At 40.8% G+C, this 21,149-nt stretch overlaps 3 protein-coding genes across 3 annotated transcripts in view; 2 read left to right on the forward strand and 1 right to left on the reverse strand.

Annotated features, from left to right (window-relative positions):
• The first annotated feature begins 542 nt into the window (after positions 1-542).
• Positions 543-7,562, forward strand: CMKLR2 (chemerin chemokine-like receptor 2). Its single transcript, XM_019652906.1, has one exon. It carries the CDS (start codon positions 579-581, stop codon positions 1,644-1,646), a length of 1,068 nt encoding a protein of 355 aa, XP_019508451.1. The 5' UTR covers positions 543-578; the 3' UTR covers positions 1,647-7,562.
• A 2,291-nt stretch (positions 7,563-9,853) lies between these two features.
• EEF1B2 (eukaryotic translation elongation factor 1 beta 2) lies at positions 9,854-12,684 on the reverse strand. Its single transcript, XM_019652954.1, has 6 exons — positions 12,288-12,684; positions 11,724-11,846; positions 11,000-11,126; positions 10,665-10,731; positions 10,162-10,287; positions 9,854-10,053 (listed from the first exon to the last, which is right to left on the reverse strand). The coding sequence occupies exons 1-6, from the start codon at positions 12,365-12,367 to the stop codon at positions 9,899-9,901; spliced, it is 678 nt and encodes a 225-aa protein (XP_019508499.1). The 5' UTR covers positions 12,368-12,684; the 3' UTR covers positions 9,854-9,898.
• Positions 12,685-12,913: 229 nt separating this feature from the next.
• NDUFS1 (NADH:ubiquinone oxidoreductase core subunit S1) overlaps positions 12,914-21,149 on the forward strand; it is a 29,055-nt gene continuing 20,819 nt past the window's right edge. Inside the window, exons 1-3 of the mRNA XM_019652955.1 lie at positions 12,914-13,038; positions 17,634-17,698; positions 18,244-18,335. Of these exons, the coding sequence (XP_019508500.1) occupies positions 17,638-17,698; positions 18,244-18,335 (153 nt within the window). The 5' untranslated portion in view covers positions 12,914-13,038; positions 17,634-17,637. The remainder of the gene's footprint in view (positions 13,039-17,633; positions 17,699-18,243; positions 18,336-21,149) is intronic.

Here is a 21,149-nt window from a genome sequence, read left to right on the forward strand (position 1 = left end):
TGAACATAGTTGCATTCGTAAACATAGAATCAAAACACCCACGGGTGCAATATAGTGGGTAAAAATCTCCAGTGCTTGCTTGTGTCACCCAGGTGGATGGGTTGAGAAAGCAGTTGGAAATCTACGTCTGGAGCTTAAGAAGCGAGGGTACAAACGGGGATTTTGAAGTCATCACCACATAAGAATTAATGTTTTGTTTTGTTTTGCATCTTCCATAAAATAACGCATAGGAAGAACCTAATAAATGCCTTTTGAATGTTAGATTCTCTCTGGTCCGCCCTGCAAGCATTATAAACAGAGAAATTGCACCAGGAGAGTCAATCATGTTAATTTAGCACTTACTGAATACTTGACAAAAATGAACTCTCACTGCTTTGAGAACAATCAGTGCAAAATGAGAACCACCTAGACTCAGACATCTAGAGAGTAATCACATGTACTACTAAGAAATATACTTCTTCTAGTTCATAAGATGCAATATTTTTATCCTTATTCACTGAACATTTCTTGTTCTTTTAAACATTGTTTTCTTTTTAGATTTCTTCTGTAGATTTCATCATTCTCCACTTCTCAAGGCCATGGAAGACCTAGAGGAAACATTGTTTGAAGACTTTGAGAACTACTCCTATTCCGTGGAATATTACTCCCCAGAGTCTGATTTGGAGGAGAGTGCCCCCGTGGGAGCTGTTCACTGGGTCTCCCTGGTGTTATACTGTTTGGCATTTGTTCTGGGTATTCCAGGAAATGCCACTGTCATTTGGTTCACGGGTTTCAAGTGGAAGAAGACAGTTACCACTCTCTGGTTCCTAAATCTGGCTGTGGCGGATTTCATTTTTCTTCTCTTCCTGCCCCTGCATATCTCCTATGTGGCCATGAATTTCCACTGGCCCTTTGGCATCTGGTTGTGCAAGGCCAATTCCTTCATTGCCCAGCTGAACATGTTTGCTAGTGTTTCTTTCCTGACAGTGATCAGCCTGGACCGCTGTATCCAATTGATCTACCCTGTCATAGCTCATCGGCAGCGAACCCTAAGGAAATCCTGGATTGTTATTATACTCGTTTGGCTCTTGGCTTCTCTACTGGGTGGTCCTGCCCTATACTTCCGGGACACTCTGGAGTTCAATAACCACACTGTTTGCTATAACAATTTCCACGAGCATGATCCTGACCTCTCGTTGATGAGGCACCATGTTCTGATCTGGGTGAAATTTATTTTGGGGTACCTCTTCCCTTTACTAACAATGAGCATTTGCTACTTGTGTCTCATCTTCAAGGTGAAGAAGCGAAGCATCCTGATCTCCAGTAAGTATTCCTGGACCATCCTGGCTGTGGTCATGGCCTTTTTGATTTGCTGGACTCCTTATCACCTGTTTAGCATTTGGGAGTTCACCATCCACCACAGTAGCTATTACCACAAGGTGTTGCAGGCCGGAATCCCCCTCTCTACTGCTTTAGCATTCCTCAACAGTTGCTTGAACCCCATCCTTTATGTCCTAATTAGTAAGAAGTTCCAGGCACGCTTTCAGGCCTCAGTTGCTGAGATACTAAAGTACACGTTGTGGGAAGTCAGCTGTTCTGGCACGGTGAATGAACAGCTCAGGAACTCCGAAACCAAGAACCCATGTCTCCTGGAAACAGCCCAGTGAATTACTACTCTTCCACAAATCAGTATAAGGCGTTCGTGTGGGTCCCCTGACAGATGCTTTCAGATTATTTGATTCCAAGATACAGAGCTGACCATATCTTTTTAGTTGTTTTTTGGCATCACATTTTTGTGTGGATGTAAAATTTAGGAACGATCTTCATTTTGTTTCTCCCTGCCACTTAAATTGTGTCATTCTTGCTAATTGTACCATAGTGGATTAGTCACCGCTCTTGAGGCAATATCAGTTATATTTTTTGAATTTTAATAATTTTAAAGTCCTAAATCTTAATATTAAATATATTATTAATTCATTTCAAAAATGGTAAAATAAGTTTGCTTCAGCTCACTTTAATTTTGCACAAGTAACCCATTAGACAAGTTCTAAAATGCAACATGTTTACTTAATTTCTTTATTTCATATAATCTTTGTATATACATTTATGAATAAAGCTAATAGTGGCTTATAGTAGTTTAAAACGTTGTTCCAGTTGATTATTAATACTTAGTAAACTGCCCCCAAATCTAGTTGCTTAAAACAATGTATTACTATTATATCTCATAACTCAGAGAGTCAGGAATTCAAACAGGGCACAGAAGGGAGGTCCCTCTCTCTGCTTCATATCTGGAGCCTCAGTGGACTGGGATGACCTAAATGGCTGCAGTTTCCAACAGCTGATGGCCAGCTGAGCAGCTCGCATCCTTTCCCTCCTCTCTTCCCTTCCCCCCACTCCCCTCTTCTTCCTTTTCTCCTCTTCTCTTTTTTTTTTGTGTTGGAAAGGAAGAAGTAAAATTGTCTTTAATCTTGCATAGGGGAAATCCAAATGAATCCACTAAATAGAAACAAAAAAAGAAACTACTAGAATTAATAAATCAGTTCAGCAAGATCACAGGATACAGGAGAAACATACACAATTATATATCTTTTTTTTTTTTAGAAAAAAAATTTTTTAAAATTAGTTTCAGGTGTACAACACAGTGCAATAGTTATATGTTTTTCTCTTCTTTCTTCACATATCTGTTGCACCAGGTCACCTCAGGGTAGCTAGACTTCTTATAGGGCAATTTAGGGCTTCAAAGGACCAAGGTGGACATTTCTAGTCCTCTTAAAAGCTATGCCCAACACTGACACAGTATCACTTCTACTGTACTCTATTGGTCAAAGCAGTCACAGGCCAGTTCAGATTCAAGAGGAGGGGACATAGACCCTCCCTCTCAATGGGGACATGCTCTCATCTTTATTCCTTTATGATATCAAGTCAAATATAAAAGTTTTTGGAAAATTCTGGGTATGTGCAAGTATGTATAAGATTGCTATAAACACTGACATTCAGGTCGGCCAGCCCAATCTCAGAATGATTTCAGGAAAAGAAAGCATGTATGACATATTAATATATTTCTAGCTTTTATTCCTATAGCTATATATAGACAGCAGTATAAGACCAAATAAAGCATACCTTTAAGTCAAGGCAAATCTGTTGCATTTTAGACTGTGATAATATTTTGACCTCAATTCATTTATCCCTTTAACAAATACATGAGTATCTAAGAGGTATTCAGAATCATGGTACATAGATATTGTGAGGGATGCCAAGATGCATAAGGTACTTACAGTTTAGAAAGTGAGGCTAAACTTGCATGAAAACTATCCTAAAATAAGGCAGACAGTAATAAGTGCCCCAAAAGCGAAGAGAAGCATCGATTGTTCAGAGAAGAACGAGATGGCATCATCCACTGTCGAGGAATAGGAACACTGGAAATCTATGTCCTTGACTTTGGGGGTTCCCTAAAGATCCTGTCCCTACCCCTTGTCTCTGCTGACCTCTCCATCTTTTGTGAATACAAACTCTGCTACTCACTGCAATTTTAAAAACGTTTAATTTTTTCATAATTTCTCAATTTTATTTTGAAAGTTGTGAGGGGAGCTGTTATTTCTTTAATTGGTATCCTTTTTTTTATGTCACCTCTTAGTTTTCAGAAATGCTAATACCAGATCTTTACTGGCTATGTCCTTTATTGTTAACCCCCTCTGACAAATCTGGTTTTGGAAATTATTCCAAAACAATGGATGGCATAGCTAAGCAGAGTTCTGCCATTTCCAATATGGGTTAAGGGAAGCAGGGAGAGAAAGGCTCGTTGTGAGTGTCTGGCCCTTAGTGCAGCCTTTAACCTTGCCCCCTCTGTCACCAGGTTTTCAGATATTTTACTCTGAGTTTCCCTTGGCTTTCGAGCAAAGGCCCTGGGTTTCCAGAATGAGGAGAAAAGCTGGAGGATCCAAGAAAGAAGAGAACTTCATAGGCTCATCTTTAGTTTGAGCAAATGGAGTCTCTCAAGGCTGTGGGAGCAAAACGAAAGCTGAGAAGCAGGAAGGAGATTAAAACAGCCAAGGCAGCAGGAAATGAAAGGAGCAGGTGGTATTCTGGAAGTTACATTTCAGGGTGGTGCTTCCTACCCTTTGTGCGTTTAGAAATCCATGTGGAGCCTTTATCCCATTAGGCTCAGCGGGCACAGTATCTAGGGGCTGTGAGCTTTCCAAGGGTCCATAAAAATATTCGAGATCTTAAAAATATTATTGGCTCTAGAATACAAAAAGGAAACTTGTAAAGTCAAAATGAATAAGTACTTAATTACATGTCTATAAAAGATATACTTTTATGTCAATTAGTCAAATGAAGTATTTAATAGTTATATAGAAACATTTAATATGGGATTTCCATGTTACTTTGTTGGATATGAGGAGTGGAGCTTCCAAAAAGAAAAATGCTTTGAGGAATGTCTACAAAGGTCTTAGAGGAGTTTTTGAATTCACTTGAGAATCTAAGGAAAGTTATGGGTCTTTTCTACAGAAAAAAAATGCTTTTAAATAAAATATCAGGAAGTCCTTAGACCCATGCTTGGAGCTCGTTTTAGTGGCTTTGAAAATAGCTGATATTGGGGATGTGACAGAAATTCACTAGTAGAAAGTAGCAACCAATAAAGGCACTTGCCAGCAGAAACGAGTTAAATTTTTACGCTCAGTTTGAGGGAGGATCCAAGGAGTAACACAGGATACACATTGGGGACTCCAAGCCTCCTCCACTGGCAGTTGGAATCTGGGTAGTGAGGCTCTCCAGGGGGTCTAATGACCAAGAACAGGATGAATGACTAAAAAGAGAGGGGCTGGAGGCAGGACAGGCACTGCAGCAATTTGGGAAGGAAGCGAGAGGGCTCAGTGCCTAGTTGGCCGGAGAATAAAGAACAGATCTGCCTCTTTCTCAATGAAAGGAAGCGTTTAGGAGAAGAGGGCAGGCGCCAGGGCCCCTGGAGGCAGGATACCTAGATTTGAATTACGGTCATAGCTCTGTGACCTTGGCTAAATTAATTCAAATTTCAAGACCTCAGTTTTCCCCATCTGCAAAATGGGCATAACAGTAGTACCTGCCACATGGGGCTATTGTGAAAATTAAACAAGTTGATGCAGGTATTTATAGGACTTTACCTAAAGCACTTAAAGCAGTGCTTAGCCCTATGCTGGTATGATACTTAATGAAACTCCTGGCACTTTCTGACATAGTAACTGCTTGGTAAATGTTAGAGTCCTTCCTTCTCGAATGAACATAAAAATCTCAGGAAGAATAAGGGAACTACACAGAGAACTTAAAGCAAGGTGGTTTATAAGTGCTATGAAAGAACATTATGTGCTGGGAGGCTGCAAGGGGCAGAAAGGAATAGAATAAGACTTCTTGAAAGAAGTATTTGAAGGGCATCTTGAAGAAGGACTACAATTTTAACAAAGTGCAGGTGAGGAAAGAGGCTACATTAGGTAGATGGTGTAGCAAGAGCAAACGTACGGAGGTTGATAAACATGGGCTGTGTTCAGAAAAGAGAATAGTCCCATTTTATAGGGACAAAGTGAGGATAGAAGATTGAAAGTTGTGCCAGGCTTGAAGAGTAATCCATAGTTCTTCCATACAGGCAGTAGTTCTTCAGGGGTTGAATATTTAGAAGCCTGTGGATACTTTCTTTTGATTTTTACTTCCCTGAATACTATTCAGGCCCTTGACATTCCAAATGAGACTCTCATTTGTCACATTTCCTGAACAACTATTATCATCATACAGAGTATGTAATGAGAGAATGTCTGTTTATCAGTCTCAAATTTCCATTTTAAGTTTACCCTTATGTGATATTATCTGCTCACTCTCCCTAACTTAAGGTATGAAGCAAAGGTTACACTGATGAAATAGAACTGCCTAAATTCAGGGATGAAGAACTTTCTCCATTCTATTATCAACATGTTATCTGGCCCACGAAGACCTGGGTTTGAGTTCCTCCTTTCTCACTAGGTGAATAATCGGGCAAGTCATCTTTCAGGATTGTCTCATCTATAAATGGTGATAACAGTGTCGGCCTTATTTCCTAGGCTTATAATGGAGTTTAAATTAGACAATGTATATGAGGCCTGTGTTTTTTTAATTTACTTTTTTATCCTAAGGACAATAATTGCCATTGCCTAAATTATATTTGTTTGGGAAAAAAAAACTATACATATATTCCAAAACACTACTACAACTCTTTTTGTATTTTTGTCTTTGTCTATAAGCTTATCTTTTGATAGTAATAGTCAATGAAAAATCAAGCATTGTTCAACGTTGCTACAGTCTCCATTTTTTAAAAGTAATATATTAAGCTTATAAAATATTTCATTGAGTATATATGCCATAATTTAGTCATTCCCATTTATGTTGGGATTATAAATCCTTTTATTTACCTGCATCCAACCACACATCTCCAGATCAGAGCTCTGCCTTTATCTTGTCATTCTCCGGCTTGGAAACCTTGAAGGCTCCACCCTGCCCTCACAGAATGAGCCAGCCTATAAATTCAGATGCCTCTACAACCTGACTCCACCCTACCTAATCACAGACACTGCAGAATCCAGCCAAACTGGTTGAAATTCCTCCCAAATGTGTATTCTCATTCTTGACTTTATCATTCTGCCTGTAACACCCTCCTGGAACATTCTCTCTCTCTGGAACGTTTTTTTTGTTTGTTTGTTTTGTTTTAACAAACTGATCAAGGTTTCTCTTAAGCCCCGATTTCTTTCAAAAACTTTTCTTCAATTCTAGCCTTCCCGACCTTCTGAACATTTGGATTACTTGCTTAATCACAAAATGACTCATTCTTCACAATTTTGTGTGCTTGAACCGCCTCCCTATAGTAATTTTCTTAACTCTGTATTTTTATAGCATCTAACATAGTGATACAAAATGAATCATTTTGACTTCCCACACTGCGGCTTTGCCCTTTTCTGGGGGTGCTGAATCTGAAGAACAAACAAGCTTTCAGTTATTGTAATTACTTAGGGGGTCTGCAAAAAGAGGTGGCCTCTTAGTTTTTTGTTTTCCACTCCAAAGCCAGAAACAGGAAAAAAAAATCTCTCTATGTATACCTACTTTTGCCTTCTGAGTCTGCTGGCTCAAAAACAGTTCATTCAGTATGCTGGCTCACACGCAAATGTGAGCGCTGCTCATAATAGCAAAAAATTGAAAGCAACCTAAAGATCCAATAAATAGCCTGGTTAAATAACATGAGACAATGGATTATGTAACTGCTAAAAAACAATGCTTTAAAAAAATGTACTGCTATGGAACATCCAAGATATAGATCATCCTCAAGATAGCCAAGTCTCTTTATATGAACAAAATGCAAGGTGCCCAGTTTGTGTTGTGTGCTGCAGTTAGTCTGTGCGCATGCTTAGACGAGCTCGTAAAAGACCTAGGAACCTGGGGATATTGGTTGCTTTTATGGAGGTGAATGGGAGGCCTGGGGGACAGGGGAAGATTTCACTGTATAACCTCTTGAATTTTGAACTATGTTAATGTATTATCTATTTTTTAAAATATAAAATTAAAAGACCATTAAATATATTTTTTCTTCAAGGCCGTGGAATCAAGATTTGTCACGTTTCATCATTTATCTTTTTAAGATTTACAAGACAGCTGTGGTTTGAACTGACCATTCCGATTTTTTAACTCTTTAAACTTTTAATCATTAGTCAGTCATTAATTTGCTAATACTTAACATTTTGGCCAAGTAATTTAGTAGGCAATCCCTTTAAGACGTCTAATGATTGTGAATTATTTTGGGCTACTGTTCACTAGTTACTTCTTTTACCATAGCAGTATTTCCAGAATCCACAGGCTCTTTGGTTCTCCAGAAAATGAGGTGCTGCCCTCTGCTGGCTTTTATGATGACATGTTGGACTGAATTGCTTGGAGTGATTTTATTCATCAATACATATATATCTGATTATATTTTCTTTAGAAATTAAACAATTTCCCACACTCAAGGTAGTCACATATAAAGAAAATGAGATTGAGAGGGGAAAAAAACCCCAGCAGTCTGGTTCTGCTAGGAAAATTTTGACCTTAAATCATTTAACCTCTTTGGTCTACACAGACTACAAAGTAAGACCTTCAGAGGTCAGCAATTTCCAAGCTTTTATAAAAACTGTTAAAAAAAATAAAATATTACATATATATCCCAAATAATATGTAACTGTTAACAGGAGTTGACTATCACTTAACATACTGCCTTCATCTGAGTCCATTTGCCTGTAGCACTACCTCTGTATTGAAGTCCTACCGCAATAGGTTCAATCAGATTTCCACGAGTACAGTGTCTCACTTAGGCCCACCCACCTCTACACCCAAGCCAGGCTTGTGAACCACACTGCCTGGGAGTCAGTTACCTATGTAATAGCCCTTTCGGGACAACGCTACTCAAAACACTTTCCTAATGCTCTCCTGTAACAGTGTATATACAATAAGGCATTCTTAATTTTTTTTTAGCTGAGCCATCCTGCCACCTGTTGGCAGTTCAGCTCCAGCCAGGAATTGGACCACTAGTTGCTCAGAGCTCGCACTCTTGAACGAGCTCTTAACCAACTGAGCCACTCAGCTGGCCCTAATAAGGCCTTCTTTTAAAATTTGCAGCCTTGGGCCGGTCGAGTGATGCGATAGTTGAGAGTTGGCTTGGGACGCCAGAGGGCCCTGGTTCAGATCCCACATATGAGGGCCAGTGACGCTGCCCTCCACAGCTGGGATGCTGAACAACAGCTCAACCTGGAGCTGGGCTGCTGTAAGTCGCCAGCAACGGCGTAGACTGCAGCCCCTGTGGCAGTGGGTTGCCATGGGCTACCGTATGTAGCCAGCAGCCAGCGTGAGCTGCCGTCTAGAAGCCGGCGACTGATCTGCCTCACCCGGGAAGAGGGTAATGATGGTGCCAACTTGGGCCAGGGAGGCAACGTCCTCCACAACTAGACTGAAGAAAAAAGCAACAGCAACTTGTCTGTTCCCCTTCCTGCAATTCCCCAATAAAAAATAAAAATAAAATTTGCAGCCTTTAATTCCTTTTATCTCCAAATGTTTATCCAGTAAATACTGTAGTTGACATTATCCACTATGTGCCTGGCAACATCCTAAGCACTTTTTTTGTCGACTCATTTCTAATGATTCTTTAAGGTACTCCCAACATTCCCATTGAAGAAAATCAGCTCACTTTGTTACTTATTAGCAAAAGCTCAAGGTCTGAACCATTATAAACCTGTAGGGCTCATTTCTTCCTCTAAAATCTCCCCAAGTTTAGCTGATTTAAACAGGGCAAATATGAAAATTTGACCTATTGTGATAAAAGAGGTATCACTATGCATTGCTGAGGCATGGGTACAGGAATTGTACCAAGTTTAAGTCCATTTCTATTCGTTTATAAAATCTACTTGACATCTATGTTTTTGTAATAGGTAGTTTCCCCTTGTTTGGTTGAATATCTAACAATTCTGACCCAAATTTATATTATGAATTACATATTCAGTGAATTTCTCAAAATTGAAGCAATATCCAGTTGACACTTGAAAAACATGGGTTTGAACTGTGGGTCCGCTTATATGCAACTTTTAAAAAATGTATAACTGACCCTCTGTATCCCCAGGTTTTGCATCTGTGGATGTAGGGGGCCGAATGCATGCATTGTTTCATGCCATTATTTATATAAGAGACTTGAGCATCCATGGAGTCCTGGGAACAATCTCCTGTGGAGACTTAGGGACTTAAGTTTTTGGGGAATCAATAAGTGTGGATTTCCAACTGCATGGGGGGTTGGACCCCTAGCCCCCATGTTGTTCAAGGGTCAGCTGTACCACCCTCCTATTCAAGACTGAAGAGCCAAGGGTTGTCTTTCAAGCTTTTATTTAAAGGTCATGATCTGCAATGGATTTTAGATCTTGTTGAAAGCAGCCACGTCCATGGACTGCACATAGTCCTCAAAAGCAGTGATCCGCTCCTCCAGCATGTCTGTTCCAACTTTATCGTCTTCTACTACGCACTGTATTTGAAGTTTCTTAATTCCATACCCCACTGGAACGAGTTTAGCTGAAAAGAACATTAAGAAAAATCTTAGTTAGAAAAATCCTATTGCTTGGCAAAGGCTGAAATTATGCAAATTCCAGAGGCCAATTTCAAAAAGCAAAGACTACTCACAAGAGCCCCAGACCAAGCCATCTGCTTGAATGCTCCTAACACACTCCTCTAATTTTGCCATATCTGTCTCGTCGTCCCACGGTTTCACATCTAATAAGATGGAAGACTTGGCAACAAGTGCAGGTTCTAAATAAAAAGTACAAGCAACAGCATTATTCAAACACTCAATATTAATTTGTTTCAAAATGGATTACCACCTTAGCCATACAAAACTGTACGATACATCTTGTTTGTCACACATGTGCCCACTTTCTGTTTTGCCAAGAAAGAGGTATTTAATTGTGTAACAGTTTCTTTCCCACAGAGGAATGCCACAACTGCCACCATGGAGAACAGCTGCAGACCAGTAGCTGTGGAAGTTTTAAGAACTTCTATAGAAGGTTTTGAAATCCTGACATAGTCAGCGAAGGTGAAGGAAATCACTTTGGGGGATTCTTCTTTGAAAGATTCCTTACATTATTAGGAAATAAATGAAAACAAACACGAATCAAAGAATGACTTACTTTTGGCTTTCTTTGACTCATACTGTGCAAGGCGCTCTTCTCTTAGCCTCTTCGCTTCTTCGCTTTCCTGTAAAGAAAAAATTTGAAACATTTCACAAATCTGGTTGTTCCTCAGCTTAAAGGTAGTGGGGTCATCACAACAAAGACCAGCTTTATCAGAAAAAAGCAAATCCATCACGAGCTCAGCCGAAAGATGGTGATTTGATTTTATTCATCATGTAACCAGTAAGCATTTTTAAAAGGTAATAAAATGAAGCCAGGACTCAAATCCAGGTAATTTGACTGAAGTTGGTGCTTACGCACGATGATACATGTAACATCAACTCATGCCATACCTCCTCATCATCAGATCCAAAGAGATCAATGTCGTCATCGTCTTTGCTATCTGTAGCTCCACTTCCTGTGGTGTCTTCCACATTAGCGGGACCATACTTGCCCAAAGCTTTCTTCACTCCAGGCAGGCTTGAAAGAAAATTATTTAACTATTAGGTTGCTACAGTGTCCTGTTTTAGACAATATGAGAGCTTCTTTTCATTACTGTTTATCAACAGACCCCTTTTAACACTCCCAGGTAAGCACTCTTATGTTTTAACTCCTCACCCCAGAAACAGTAGCATGTGACACTGTATTCAATACTCATTATGATTTACTCTTTCAGAATGAATATTTGAGATCTCATGAAGTATGCTCAATTCCATTCTTACTGGAGTCCACTTCCCCAAACTTCCACCCTTGTTGGCAGTTTCAGAAGAATGGCCAAGAACTGAATGAATGAGCCACCCTCTCACCCCAGAGGTGGGCCCCCCAGGTCAGGAACAGGCACATTGGCAGGGCAGTGTGGGCAAAAGTTGAATTGCTGTTGTCCATGTTCTATCTGTTCTGTGAAAAGATGGAGGACTTCAGTCTCTTGGCCTGCCAAAGTCAAGAAGAAATTTAGCTCACCATATCCCAAAACAAAGCTAAGGTAGCCTGGGTCCACTTCTGTCATGCGAAATTCCCGACTTAAAAGAGCTTAGAATGCGTTCTATTCTTTCGGATAACTACAAAAGGTAGTTTTACCTGGCCTTTTCCTTTTCGTAAGACTTGATGTGATTATACCAACGTAGGGCATGATGTAAGTCGGCAGGTGGTGGGCCGGAGACTGCTTCAAATACTGCCACGTCTGCTTGCGAGGGCACATACCTGCAAGTGATGCAAAAAAATTACACACGCCTTTCAGACGCCACAACCACCATCAACAAGTGACAAACGCTACATCTGAAACATCAATTAGTGAGATCTCATCCATGTGTTACCGGGCCGTCTAGGCTGTTTTAACTTTTAGTTTGTTTTTTTTAAGATCAGGGACCATCTGTTCGGTTACATCCTACGGAATGCCTGCTACTTGGTAGACCTCAAAGACTGCAATGTCTAACGCTGGGCTACGGGGTTACATTCATTAACTGAGTAAAGAAGCGGAAAAACCTGGTTCAATTAACTAAGGAGGAAGAAAGCACATTTTTGATCCTTCTTCCTTCGCATCCCCCTCCGGCAGGAGGGCCCTGGGACGCGGCTTCCTTAACTCCAGCGGCGGCGGAGGCCGCGCCACGTGGGATCGGCCCCAGCCCGAAACTGTGCGCTCACCCCTCGATGTAGCTCTTGTCCGCCAGGTAGTTGTTGAGCACCTGGAGTCCGGTAGGGCTTTTCAGGTCTCCAAACCCCATGACGTCGGCAGATCCTGGAGCTGGGCGGCAGAAGATGAAGACGGAGCTCCAGCAGTTGGTGCTGAGCACTGAAGAGGGAAAAAAAAAAAAGGCCGCAGCCCGCCAGGAAATTCCTTATATAGAGACGGAGGCGTTTCCCTCCGTCGCACGCGGCCGAAGGTTAAAGGTCAAAGTACGTTCATCTCATTCCTCAATATAAAAATCGGGTCTCTGAATTAAACGGTCCACAAATTATACGTGCGCTTTTCTTCGTGTTTGGAAAACAAATTAATAAAACGCGCATTTCTTAAATTAGTACCTCCACGGCTTCCGAAAATTACCGGAACCGCCCCTGAGAGCTCCGGAGATGACCGAAGGAGATCGGCCGTAGCCTCTCGGCCACTTCCGGCGGAACTGCGGGTCCAGGTCGTCCCTTCCCCACTAATCCCCGCCTCCTCCCGGCTACTACGCCTTCAGCCCCGCCTTCTGTCGAACTGACGGAAATTGCCGAACTCAATCTGGGCGGGAAATGGTCGAATCTGAGGTTACTGGTCCCTCCTGGCTTTCCGTTCACCAGGCCGGGGTGACGGAGTGAGCCGCAGCCGCCATATTGAATAAACGACCCGGCTTCTAAGGGGGTCGGTGTGGTGCAGACTGTTCTGCAGAGCAGCTTCGGCGGCTCCAGGGAGAAGGTGAGGTTGTGTGTGGGTGAAAAGGCTGAGGTGCCTTGGCCACAGCAGTTTATTTCTTGACAAGACTGTTTACTTTGGCCCAGGAGACTCATTCTCCTCTTGTCCTTGACTGGGCGCCGCTTCCCATCCCGCCTCCCCAGGAACCCCCGAGAGCCGGCCGGTGAGGCCTGTTAGCCATGATCTTTGGTCTGCTGAAGCAGAAAGTAGGAGGAGACCCTGAGGAGCGCTGGCCCCAGTGCGGGCTTGTGGGTGACCTTCCCTCGGCGAGGGAAATGCAGGACATTCCCCTTTCTGGACTGGAGGCCGTTGTGTTCCTTGGGAGAGGACCTGTGTCAAGTGTCTTAGGCCCAAAGACGGAGCATTTCCCCCAAAATTAGCACATACCTGCTACAGTGCATCATTGTTTGGCTGCTATTGCCTTAGCAACTGTCCACGCCTCCAGTTGTTTTTTGGTGTTTTTTTTTTTAGTTTTGACCAGTGACTGCGTTAGGTAGCACTTTTAATTCTTTTCGCTGGTGGGGAAACTGAAGGAAAAGACGTTTAAAATTTTAGCCCAAGGTCGCACTCGAATAACAGCATCTACAAGTTCTTGGGATCTCTAATGCATGTACAGTACTGTAAGATCGTGGATCAGACACAACTCTACTAAGTGAATTGAGGGTATATTAAATGTAATGTAAACTGTTCTGATGAATAAACAAGGTTTTGGGTTTTTTAAATTGCGGAATGTTGTTTTTTTCCCCCATTAAATTATGTGTGCATCATTAAGCAGGGTATTATAAGGCTGCCAGAGGACCTGCAGTGCCCTCTGTGTCAGGAAAGTGGAAGTTATGTTATTTTCAGACATTGGAGATAGAAATTCATTTAACAAATAGTTATTGAACGTCTACTCTGAGCTAGAAAGGAGTCCACGAAGAAGAATTCAACGGGTGATGTGACTGGGGAGTAGGGAGGAAATTTTAGGTAGGTTCGTCAAGGAAAGTCTCCCCGAGGCACGGCTTTTAAGCCAAACTTGGGAGGATGAGGAGGGGCCAGAAAGATGGGAGGGAGGAGCGTTTTCGTCTGAGGCCACACCTGGTGGAAAGAAGGGCGAGACCGTGGGAACAGTGTGGAAACCAGAGACTTGTTAGGGGACTAGTGTAATAGTTCAGGCTAGAGATGATGGTGGCTTGGAATAGAGTACCTTGGAGGGAGAGAAGTGGGTGGGTGCAGGGTGCATGGTGGAGGAGGTGGAGTAATATTGTCCCTATACCAAAAAGTGCAGCTCCTACATGGTGGCTCAGTATGTGTGAAGTACATATCATCAAAGTTTTGCAAATCTGTAAATTTTTTAAAGATTTTATTGGGGAGTTGGGGAAGCGGAACAGACAAGTTGCTGTCCTTTTTGTTCTTCAGTCTAGTTGTGGAGGATGTCGCTTCACTGGCCCATGTTGGTATTATCATTGCGCTCTTCCCGGGTGAGGCGGTCGCTTGCTGACCATTGGACGGCTGCTCACGGCAGCTCACAAAAGTTCACACTGGCTGCTGGCCACTCATCGTAGCTCACAGCAGCCCACTGCCGCCCCACTGCACCTTACACTGACGGTGACTCAAGGCAGCCCAGCTCCAGGTCGAGCTGCTGTTCACCACCTTAGCTGTAGAGGGCGCAGTGTTACTGGCCCGCATGTGGGATCCAAACCAGGGCCCTGCTGCTCAGAGCTGGTGTCCCAAGCCAACTGTTAACCAAAGCACCACTTGGCTGGCCCAAATCTGTTTTGTTTTTATTTTTTTTTATTTTTTTGTTTTTGTTTTTTTTAGCTGAGACATCTTGCCTGTTGGCAGCTCATTTCCGGCCGGGAATCGAACTGCTGTTGCTCAGAGCTCACACTCTTGAGCGAGCTCTTAACCAACTGAGCCACTCTGCCGGCCCAAATCTGTATTTTTTTTTAATGTTGGACTTATGCAGTATTTCATTTGATGCTGGATTTTTTTTTTTTTGGAGTACCACTTTGAGTAGTATAAGCAAACAAAACTTTATTTTAACAATAAATATACCTTTCATGAATTTCTTCACAGTCCAAAGAAAACCTCTGTCTTAATTAGAATTTACATTTTGCCCTGATTTTTACACTGAGGAATATTTATGGATATCCCAAAATCTATCCATGTCAACTTTCGAGTTTTGACCTTGCCTGGTACTATGAAATATGGTAAACCTTGATCAGTGGCCAAATTCCTAACTTCTGCTGTTCAACTATTGGGTTGTCGGAAAAGTCATGACATAGTTTTTGTTTTTCGTTGCAAAAATGCATGACTTTTCCAACAACCCAATATACTTTTTAATCTTTCTCTCTGATACCATGCCTTCCAGAATATTCAGTGGATTTGTAATAAACTTCCAAGATAAAGAAATTTCTTGCTCATTGTTTGCCTGAAATCTTGGCTTGTGTTCATCTTATTAAACCCTATGCTCGAAAAATGCCCATAAATTCAGCTACTAAAACTCCTTTTAAGATCTTTGCCAGTGGTTCCATAGTACCCGCCATCCTGAGTCTTATGTGCATGGGGCCATGCCTGCTGATGGATTTTCAACAAACAGCCTAGTTCTGGTTGATTTCCTAGCTAAAGTGAACCTACATTAAATTGTATTGAAACAAACAATAGTATTAAAGTTTTTACATTGTTGTATGAAATATTGATTGTTGATTTTGAATCTGTCATTACTCTAATTCAGTAAATTCAGGTTGGCTTTTTATCAATAAATTTTAATAAGACCGATGTGACTCATTCTGGAAATTGATGATAAGACTATTGGATGATTATTTCCCCAAAAGCATGTGTGGTGCTAGGTTTTCAGAAAAGAGAAATGACCACAGTGCATTATTCCTCGTCAAGGAGCTTACAGTTTAGTAGGTACTAAAAGTGATTACTAACCTACAGTTTACCAGGTGGAGTAATGAAGCTATATATACACAGTGTGTGCAGATAGTAATGAGAAGGAGCACAAAGGAAGAGCACCTTAAAGCTGAGCTTAAGTGGCTAATGCTGCCTAAATTGAGTTCAACTTTAACTGCCATTTATTGAGCTCCTACTAATAATAACACACAGCCTAGGAAGTATTATTTTCTTCCTGCTTTACATTGGGTTGTCAGAAAAGTCATGACGTATTTTTTCAGTTTTTCATTGTAAAAATTAGTCATGACTGTTCAACAACCCAATAGATAAAGAAGCAGAAGCTCTTGTTTGCCAAGAATCACTCACTAGTAGGTGACAGATCTGATGTCTGCAAATTCATTATCACAAATTCAAAATTAATGAATTGAAATCAATGGAATTTGTATACATCGTTTATAATAGGTATGTGAAACTTTATGCTTAAAACTTATGTATATATATTATTTTCCCCTCCCTTACCTTTGAAATTCTTTATGTTGATACATTCTGATCACATAATTTGCATTTTTAAAAGTTCTAAATGAAAAATTATAATTTAGATGCTTAGCTCATATGATCAAATGAATGGACAAAAACCTAAAATTTAGATAATTTTTCTTTGTTTGCTTATATATATCTTTAATCGGTGTTATTTGTATAATCCACTCCCATGTATTTCAGTGATTATTCAGCAAACCTTTGAGAGCAGGGTTTCTCAACTTCCAGCACTGTTTATTATGGGGGACTGTCCTGTGCATTGTAGTATGTTTGGCAGTACCCAGGCCTCTGCCCACTGGACGCCAGTTATGACAAGAAATTATGTGTCCAGACATTGGCAAATGTTTCCTAGAAAGCAAAGTTGTCCCTGGTTGAGAACCACTATTTTAGAGCCTACTGTGTGTGCCAGCCTTAGGGGTTGGCACTGAAGATAGATTGAAGTTCATAATACAGTGGAGTAAACAGGCATATAAACAGATAGTTGCAAATGTGTTAGATAAATGTTACTACTCAGCACAGAAAATGGCACTCCAGAATCTTCAAAGGGCTGGGGGCTTGTGAGAGCTCAGAATATCTCAGGAGCATTTAGTGGTAGATAACTGTTGAAAACAGAATGTTAGAAGGCATTGGTAAGAAATGAAGGAAGGAATGTAGGCTTTATTTTACATATCTATTAATGATAAGCTAACTTAGTTTTGAAATTTATTGTACTATATAGTAGAGTTTTATGTTTTAGGTTTGATCATTTGTTGATAGTTAAAAAAACTGCCATTTATATAGAATTAGAAGACCCAATTTACCGTTTTGCTGTGTAATATGCTCCCATGTATAATGTGCACCCACATTTTTGGCCCAAACTTTCAGCGATACGGAATTAGCACTACCCATGTATAATGTGCATCCTTATTTTCCCTCACAAATTTGGCAAAAAAGTGCACATTATACATGGCAAAATGCAGTATATACTAGCTGCTCCTTCTTAGCTCCTTGACATTGTACAAGTCACTAATCTCCCTGAGACTGAGTATTCTCTTCTGTAGGATTTGAGGGAAAATATCAGGACTTGTGAATGTTCAATGGAATACTGTATGTTGAGTACTTTAAAACCATAGAATATTACCAAAAAGTTTGTGAATAGGGTTTTTTTCCTACAATAATAGAACTCTTCTTTGTTTTATTCTTAGCAATATGTTAAGGATACCTGTGAGAAGGGCCTTAATAGGCCTTTCTAAGTCTCCAACAGGATGTGGTGAGTATTTTTAAAATTTACATTTGTGGGTACTAGACTTTATCTTTGTAAATTCATAGGTCTATGGAATATTTCTTGAAAGACCCTAGATTCTTAATTTGTTTTAAATAAAAATAGAAACAAATGGAAGTCAAGTCAAATGGAATAATTTTCAAAACATAACTTTACCTTAACCAGTTATAGAAATTATCATGGAATAGAAAGTAATGGGAACTGCCCATCTATTGTTGCCAAAATAGAAAAAGACTACTTTTGAAAAGTTTTCCCATGAACATATTTTCAGTGGTATTAAAAGTTTCAATTTCTATTAAAAGTAGACAATCATAAAAGTAGACAACTATATTCTGTTTGGTATTCATGACTGAAAAAGCTTTTTTCTAATTCAATATTTTAACAGTTTGAGTTGAAGGAAATTGTATAAAATGAGGAAAATAAATAAAATGAGGACAAATTTTAGGCTTATAGATTAATTAATCTATTATTATCCTGCTATAGTAAATTCAACTCTGTTAATTTATTTTCACCTCAATGATTTTGATGGTCAGTTCGAACAACTGCCACAGCAGCAAGCAACTTGATTGAAGTGTTTGTTGATGGTCAGTCTGTCATGGTGGAACCGGGAACTACCGTCCTCCAGGTAGGCATATACGTTCTAATTCTTTATTTCTGTATATCTCCTGCTATTTAAAGAATACCAATTTATTTTTTACTGTTTATTTACTTCTAAAATTTTCAAGATTCGTTAATAAATGCTCATAAAAGAACTATAGGTAGTAAAATTATATGAAAATAAGTTTGATTTGAAATCTTGGCATTTCAAAGGGAGCTGTCATTTATCTGTTTCTGACTTTCTTAGTGAACGATGGCAGTTCGTTTGTTTCCCTTCTGCCTTCCAAACATAACTCATTAAGAAATTTGAAGTTACCTAAAATAAATTATTAGTTAATGTAGGTAAGTTTGGGAGAAAAGTATCCTTTGTTTGTTGTGAGCCTGCTTGATGCTTTTCACTTTCATGTAACCTTTCTATTTTCAGTAATATTTCTAGGAATATATCCAACAAAGCAGGTAAATGAAGGGTAGTATGTTCTTGAATTTATGCCCTAAATATTTAACTTCTCCAAATTTCTCCAGAACTAACAAATGTGGTCATGAGGAAGTGATGCTTCATATGATCTGCGAGTTATCACAGAGCTAAATGCTCTTTATTCATTTTAGCCTCCATTTCTATACTATCTGCCAGGCATAGACTGGTAAACAAATATATGATAAAAGCATGTTCAAGGTACAGTGCAGAGTATTTTGGCAGGTTTAGGAGGTAGTAGAAAGAGATGTTACGGATGTCTCATGTGATCCCTGAGGAGATCTTAAAGGACGAATAGGTGTTTGTAAGCAAACAAGGAAGCTTCAAAGAGTTTGGTACAGATGGAACATAGGGTATATGTAGAAGATGATATAACAGAAAGTCAAGTTATTCTGTTTGGTAAGGTCCAGTCGTGAAAGATATATGCCATGCTAAAGAGCTTGTAGTTTGACGCATTCAGAGCTTTCGTGGTGGCCTTTTAGCTTAGTTGGTTAGAGCGCAGTGCTCACAACACCAAGGTTGCTGGTTTGATTCCCACATGGGCCACTGAGATATGCCCTCCACAGCTGGATTGAAACAACTACTCGACTTAGAGCTGATGGGTCCTGGAGAAACACACTGTTCCCCAATTAAAAAAAAAAAATTAGAAAAAAAAAGTTTTCATGGCTGTTAAGCAGTATGACAGTGACAGCAGGGTGATGGTTTGGAGAATAACAAGAATGGAATGAGAGATAAGGAAAGAGTATCTTGCATCAGTGGAGCAGGAAATGAAAAGGCCTGAAATAGATGGTGGCCATGGGAATGAAAATGAGGGTAGATTCAAAGGAGTGAGATGTAGATAATAACTTTAAGAATGATGAAGGGCAGAGGAATTTTTGTAGTTTCTGGCTTTGTTAGCTTATTTGGGGGATGTATAGTAGGGGACAGAAATAGGTTGAATTTTAACTATGGAGCATACACAAGCAAATGCCTATTTAAATCTAAATCTTGGAGAAGTGGAGATCTATCTGGACATAGATGAAGGTTTATATGTAATATGAAATATGAGCTAGTATGACAGCCGGGACAACATCCGTCTTGCTCAGTACTATACCCACTGCATCTAGCATACAGGAAGACTTGATACATTTTTGCTAGGTAGTTAAAACGTTGGACATTGATGAGATTGCTTTAGAGTGAGGGCGAAGGATGAAAGACTAACTAGAGGAAATTTGAATACATTTATAGGCGCAGAAGGAGGAGTAGTAATTGGTAGAGCAAGACTAATAATCCTCCTAACTAGGCAGATGGGAACTGGGAAGAGCCACAGTGGGAGTATGAGCCCTGGGTGGGTATATGGAGCCAAAGAGAGAATCAGATCGTAGTCAGCTAGACAGTGGGAAATGGAGTCTCTAATCCAAAGGAGGAGAACTAGACAAAGAAGTAGCCCAGGTGTGAAAGCACTGGGATGGAGTTTGAAGGGAGAGTCTTTGTGGACAGTGGTGCAGAGTGGAGATGGGAGTCAAGCCTTTAGCACACCTGAGGATACTTCATTCAGCTTCTTCCACATAAGGTATAGGCATGCTGAGGATCCTCAAAGAGGCAGCTTCAAAGCAGATGGGTGGGAATCGAGCAAAGGGGGATGAAGTAAGACTAAAGATACAGATATTTATAAATAGGTTTAATAAGATAGGTAGGGGATTGAGGGGTGGCCTCATTTTTTTTTTTTTTTAAGATTTTTTCATTGGGGAATTGGGGGAGGGGAACAGACAAGTTGCTGTCCTTTTGTTCTTCAGTCCAGTTGTGGAGGACGTCGCTTCACTGGTCCATGTTGGTATTATCATTGTGCTCTTCCTGGGTGAGGCAGTCGCTCGCCAGCCATTGGACGGTGGCACATGGCAGCTCATGAAAGCACACGCCAGCTGCCGGCCAGCCCCACTGCAGCCTACGCCATCGCTGGCAACTCACGGCAGCCCAGCTCCGGGTTGAGCTGTTGTTCATCATCTTAGCTGTAGAGGGCGCAGCATCATTGGCCCTCATGTGGGATCTGAACTGGGGCCCTGTTGCTCAGAGCTGGTGCTCCCAAGCCAACTCTTTTTTTTTTTTTTTTAAAGATTTTATTGGGGAATTGGGGGAGGGAACAGCGCTGGGGAATCGGGAATTGGGGGAAGGGGAACAGACAAGTTGCTGTCCTTTAGTTCTTCATTCTAGTTGTGGAGGATGTTGCTTCACTGGCCCAAGCTGGCACCATTATTGCGCTGTTCCCGGGTGAGGCAGATCAGCAGAGGCCGGCGGCTCACAGCAGCTACTGGCCGCTCACGCTGGCTGCTGGCTACACACGGTAGCCCATGGCAACCCACTGCCACAGGGGCTGCAGCCTACGCCGTCGCG

Source organism: Hipposideros armiger, unplaced genomic scaffold, assembly GCF_001890085.2.
Source record: "Hipposideros armiger isolate ML-2016 unplaced genomic scaffold, ASM189008v1 scaffold_190, whole genome shotgun sequence".
In the NCBI taxonomy this organism is placed as follows: domain Eukaryota; kingdom Metazoa; phylum Chordata; class Mammalia; order Chiroptera; family Hipposideridae; genus Hipposideros; species Hipposideros armiger.